The 5215-nt window shown below is 51.2% G+C and overlaps 1 protein-coding gene across 2 annotated transcripts; it reads right to left on the bottom strand.

Moving 5' to 3' along the window:
• Nucleotides 1–1059: 1059 nt before the first annotated feature.
• On the bottom strand, nucleotides 1060–5091 carry LOC140497048 (uncharacterized). Of its 2 annotated transcripts, none has more exons than XM_072597570.1 (3): nucleotides 4342–5091; nucleotides 4131–4247; nucleotides 1060–2741 (listed from the first exon to the last, which is right to left on the bottom strand). In XM_072597570.1, the coding sequence occupies exons 1-3, from the start codon at nucleotides 4493–4495 to the stop codon at nucleotides 1468–1470; spliced, it is 1545 nt and encodes a 514-aa protein (XP_072453671.1). In that variant the 5' UTR covers nucleotides 4496–5091; the 3' UTR covers nucleotides 1060–1467. The 2 variants fall into 2 exon arrangements, with proteins under 2 accessions (XP_072453671.1, XP_072453672.1); XM_072597571.1 differs by having other exon boundaries at nucleotides 1060–2738.
• Between the last annotated feature and the right edge of the window lie 124 nt (nucleotides 5092–5215).

The following is a 5215-nucleotide window of genomic DNA, read 5'->3' as shown; positions in this document are numbered from 1 at the left end:
CACTGCCCTAAATTTAAACCCTCCTTATCTCTTGCCTGTAACTATGTAATAGCTTCTTAACTGGTTTCTTTGCCTCAAGTCTCTTCCCTCTCTAATCCATCTTTCCCCTTGGCTGCTAAAATGATGTTCCTAAAATGCAGGTCAGACTATGCCACCCCTCTGCTTGATGGCTTGTATCTATTGACTCAAGGAGAAAATATGAACCCTTTAGCTTGGAGTTAAAGATCCTTCATCATCAGGTTCTAGCCTGCCAAACTGAGCTGATCTCACAGCATTGCCCCTGGTATAGTCTGCCTGATGAACAAGCTGGTCTGTATGCTGTTCCCTATGTATGGTATCTCATTTCTCATCTTGGTGACTTTGGACAGGCTCTCTCCCCTCTTCCTGTTAATGCTTCTCGTTCTCATCGACCTACACCTTACAGAACTCCCCTAGCTCCCTTCATGGCTCAGATTAGGTGCCCCCTCCCAAAGGAGACCTCTTCTGATCTTCCCACCTCCTGCTCTGCCCTCCCCCGAAGTTACTTTGCATTTGCCCTGCATGTACTTTGTATAGATTTATGTGTGCACAGGTTGTTTTCTCTAGCAGAACACAAGTGCCCTCAGAACGCTATATACTGTCAGGTGTGATCTCTGGAGCAAGATGTTTTTGCTCCATTTTCTTTGTCATGAGGGAGGGTTCAATTTGGAGGGGAGGGGGAACAGAAAATAACAGTAAAGACAAAAAGTCTCAATGAAATAGTTAACTCCTTAAGGTTCAGGACTGTTTGTGTGTTTGTGTATATGTGTATGGAAGGTGACTGTAACAGTTGGGGCACATCTCATTTACCCACAGGTAATGGAGTACACAAGGGTACCTTGCATCTGGGAGGCAAACCACCCTTCTATAAGGGAAAGGCCCAACTGGGGAAAAATGCACCATAAAATAGGGTCCAGGACTGGTTACCTCATCAGTCAGTGCTGAATATGCATTACAAGAAGTGGTGGAGTCTTATCCTTAGCATGGCAGAGCTACTAGATTTTCAGATTCATAACATTGAACTTCAACCTCAGCCACAGGTACTGGTCAATTCTTTTATTTCTCTTATGGTTTCCTTAATCCTGGCAGTTATTCCAGAACTTATCTTTTCACAGAGACCCTCTAACATCTTTTCATCATCCACTTCTGTGGAACAGCCACATGGACATGCCTTAGACGTTTTTGGTTTTTTTTTGGAGGGGGCAAGAGAAGGCAATTGGGGTTAAGTGACTTGCCCAAGGTCACACAGCTAGTAAGTGTCAAGTGTCTGAGGTCACATTTGAACTCAGGTCCTCCTGACTTCAGGGCTGGTGCTCCACTCACTGCGCCACCTAGCTGCCTCAATTGTTTCTTGTCTTTTCTTTCTTTTGGAGATGCCACAGACTTTCTGGAGGAAGACTGGCACCACCTGATCTGCAAGCTCTCATGTTTCCCTTCCCAAAGACTTGATCACCCACACTCCTGGAATATATCTGGGTAGTACCGGAAGTACACTGGGGGCTCCTGAACCCCATTCACAGAAGCCTGGTGAAGGGGCTGTACAGCAGCTCTTCCACTCTGCCTCTTCTCAGTGCCAGACCGGTGAACCCACTGGTGTGCTTCAAGAGCATACTTTCGCTTAAAACCCTTCCCACACTCAGTGCAGGGGAAGGGACGCTCATCAGAATGAATTCGCCGGTGGCTGACCAATAGAGAGGAATAGGTGAAACAGACCCCACATTCAGGACAAGGGTAGGGTTTCTCCCCTGTGTGTTTACGTCGATGGATGGCCAGGGAGCCACTCTGCCGAAAGCAGTGCCCGCAGTCAGGGCAGGAATACGGTTTCTCACCCGTGTGGATGAGTTGGTGCTGGACAAGATTCTCCCGGCGGGCAAACCTCGCCCCACACTGCACACAGGGGTAAGGACGTTCACCAGAGTGTACATGCTGGTGGCTGACCAGTAGGGAGGGATAGGCAAAGCAGCGCCCACAGTCAGGACAGGAGTATGGTTTCTCACCTGTGTGGGTTCGCTGGTGGATCACCAAGAGGGAGGGATAAGCAAATCGGCGCTCACAGTCAGAACAGGGGTATGGTTTATCACCTGTGTGTGCCCGACGATGGATTGCCAGGGAACCACTCTGGCGGAAACATCGTCCACAGTCAGGACAGGAATAGGGCTTCTCACCTGTGTGGAGGAGCTGGTGCTGGACAAGGTTATTCCTTTGGGAAAATCTTGCTCCACAATGAGTGCAGATATAGGGTCGTTCCCCTGTATGTACCCGTAGGTGGCTCATGAGCAAGGAGGGATAGGCAAAGCAGCGCCCACAGTCAGGACAAGAGTAGGGCTTTTCACCTGTGTGTGTGCGCTGGTGGATGGCCAGGGATGCATTTTGCTGGAAACAGTGCCCATAATCTGGGCACAGAAAGGGCTTCTCCCCTGTATGGATGAGCTGGTGTTGGATGAGGTTTTTCCATTGTGAAAATTGTGCCCCACATTGTGCACAGACAAAAGGATGTTCCCCAGAGTGCACACGCAGGTGACTGTCCAGTAGAGAAGGAAATGCAAAATGGCGTCCACATTCAGGACAAGGGTAGGGCCTCTTCAGACTGGAGATGCACTGGTGGAGTGTGCTTCTATCATCCTGGTGGAAGGCATGTGGTACCTCAGTTGGCAAAACCTCCTTTATGGACTCTTCAGTCCCTTCTCTCCACCTCTTTTTCTTGTTCTGTTTTTCAGATGCTGCTGAGAGGTGAAGAGAATTTTAAACTAAAAATTAGGCACTTTCTATCCTATCCTAATACAGTTATGGGGGTGGCACACTCCTCCCACTGGAATTAGAAGGAATACCTAAATAAATAATCCCAGAGAAGCTGCCATGATTTCCCAAACCACCAGCAGTTTCATTGAAGGAGATTTTCCAAGCTCTCGAAGCTAACCCTTTGCCCTATTCCTAGGACATTCAAAGACCATCCTCATTAGCAAGGGTCAGTTCTGGCTTGATAATGTCCAGAGAGACATAAGAAACTGCCTCACCCTTCAGTGGCCATTTCTAATCAAGACCAAGATGCTACCACTAAGCCTAGCTACCATAGGTTCAAAGGAGGTGATAAAGGACAAAGGGAAGGAAGAGTTGACCCTTAGGGAGAAGCTAGAGACTGTCCTTTTGATGTTTTAAACTTGCATTGTCTTTATGAAGATAGAGCTAGAGATTCATGAGAACTGCAGCTGGAGAGAGAACAACTAAGCCTAATAACCTGACTTAATACTGATAAACCAGGGACTTAAATGTGAATAACAATGCTGGTAATACCTTCCTCCCAGGCAGTGTGGTACAATGAAAAAAAAATTGGTTCTGGGGTCAGAAGATCTAGACTCAAATTCTACTTCCTGCCATTCAATAACAGTGTGGCCTAAATCTCTTTGGGCTCTATCTGTAATATGAAGTTGTTGGACGAGATGATTTCTAAGGTCTCTTCCTGCTCCAAATCTCTATGCTCTTATGATCTGTCATGAGGCTCAAATGAGATGGTGTGTGCCAAAGTGCTTTAGTGATATACAAGTGTCTGATATAATTATTAGTTACCATGGTTTGTAGATAGAGGGCTGGCCTTTAGTCAAACAGATCTGGTTCAGGATCCATACTGACACATACTTGCCTACATGCCCCTGATCATGTCACTTAACATAGCCTAATTTATTCTATAAATTGCAGTGCAGATACTGAGCTCCACTGGTAGACGTAGTCTGATTCACCAATGAAATAACAGGGTCAGGCGGAATAAACTTATTACTGTTATTTGTTTGAAATAATAAAAATGAGTAGCCAATACGGTGCTGCCAGCCCTAGGCCTATAGAGTAGATGCTGTGGCTGTTCAGAGGATACCCCAAGTTAACGTAGGGTAAGAGGAGATGCCCCATTGCTGTCTAGGGCTGGAACAAACTGTAAAAAGGAAACAAGTGTCAGAGCCAGCCAGGAGGTCTGCACTCTGGAAGACGAACTTGACCTGGACAGACAGCTGGCACAAGGGGCCCTTGCCAGAGGAGGGGTGGGCTCAGCACGCGCTTCCTCTGGGTCTGGGCCAGTTCCAGTCCCGGGGTGGAAGGGAGCGGTGCATGGTCTCCATTCTCACCTGTGCAGTCTTTCCTCGGGGTCTCCCTTTCCTCCTCGGGGTCCCGAGCATCCGGACCCCAGACCTCTGGCTCTTGTTCTATCCAAGAGATGAGGGCGGGTTTGGGGCCTGGGAAACCTGGAAGGAGAACAGGGTTCGAGTCTGATGGGTGATACCCCCCCCGTCCCCCCCCACCCCACCCCACCCCACCACGCGCGGCCGCGCCCCTCACCCAGCGCGCCCAGGTGGCCGTAGATCTCCCGCATGACGTCCCTGTACAGGGCCCTCTGCGCCGGGCGCAGCCGGCCCCACTCCTCCGGGGAGAAGTACACGGCCACATCGGCGAAGCTCACGGGGCCCCCGGGCCCGGACCCGGCCCTGCTCATCGTGCGTGGCACCTCCCCCGCGCACCCGGGGACACCCGGGATGTTTCTCGGGCCCGGGCTCCCGAGAGCAGCCCCGCCCACGCCTCGAGCTCTGCCCGGCCCGGCCCACTCGGGAGCGGGGGAAGCCGAGGGGACCGGAAGTGGCAACGCGAAAAAACCCGATCAGAGGCGTCTGGGTGGCTCCCAAGGAGACCAGGGCTGGAGGCACCAGAAAAGCCAGAGGGTCCTCAGGTAGCAGGGCGTCCCCCTCACTGTTGTTAGGCTACAAAGTATCCCAATCAGCCTTGTCTGGGAGCCGCAGGCCTGTTCTGCGCCCACCTCGGGCAGGCTCGGGCTCCGCCGCCAGCCTTACCAACACCGAAATGAAGCTGCCTCTGCGCTCAGGGGTTCGTGCAAAGCGCACGAAGGGAGTTTGGTGACTTGTGCTTTTAGTTGCGTCCCACCCTGCGGACCCGTTTGGGGTTTTCTTGGCCGAGATGCAGGAGCGATTTGCCATTTCCTTCAGCAGCTCATTGAGAGAACGGAGGCAGACAGGGCGAAGCTACCTGCCTAGGGCCACACAGCTAGCCAGTGTAGTCTGAGCTCACCTGGGTACTCAGGGAGCTGTCTCCTACCGCGGGCCGGCCCCGTACGGACTGCGCCACCTGGCCGCCTTGCAAAATCAATACAAGGCAATTTGGGGGGTGGGGAGCTGTTAGCTTCGGGAGAGGGGAGGAAAAC

Source organism: Notamacropus eugenii, chromosome 3 (assembly GCF_028372415.1).
Source record: "Notamacropus eugenii isolate mMacEug1 chromosome 3, mMacEug1.pri_v2, whole genome shotgun sequence".
Taxonomy (NCBI): Eukaryota; Metazoa; Chordata; class Mammalia; order Diprotodontia; family Macropodidae; genus Notamacropus; species Notamacropus eugenii.
Note: the sequence above shows the minus strand (reverse complement) of the source record. Positions and strands in the feature narration are given on the sequence as shown.

Excerpts from the sequence above, each read along its gene's own strand:
- LOC140497048 (XM_072597570.1), bottom strand. The coding sequence starts at position 4,495 with ATGAGCAGGGCCGGGTCCGGGCCCGGGGGCCCCGTGAGCTTCGCCGAT. Across the intron at positions 4,248-4,341 it reads CGGCCACCTGGGCGCGCTGG|GTTTCCCAGGCCCCAAACCC; the intron begins GTGAGGGGCGCG and ends TTCTCCTTCCAG. Across the intron at positions 2,742-4,130 it reads CCCGAGGAAAGACTGCACAG|CAGCATCTGAAAAACAGAAC; the intron begins GTGAGAATGGAG and ends TTCACCTCTCAG.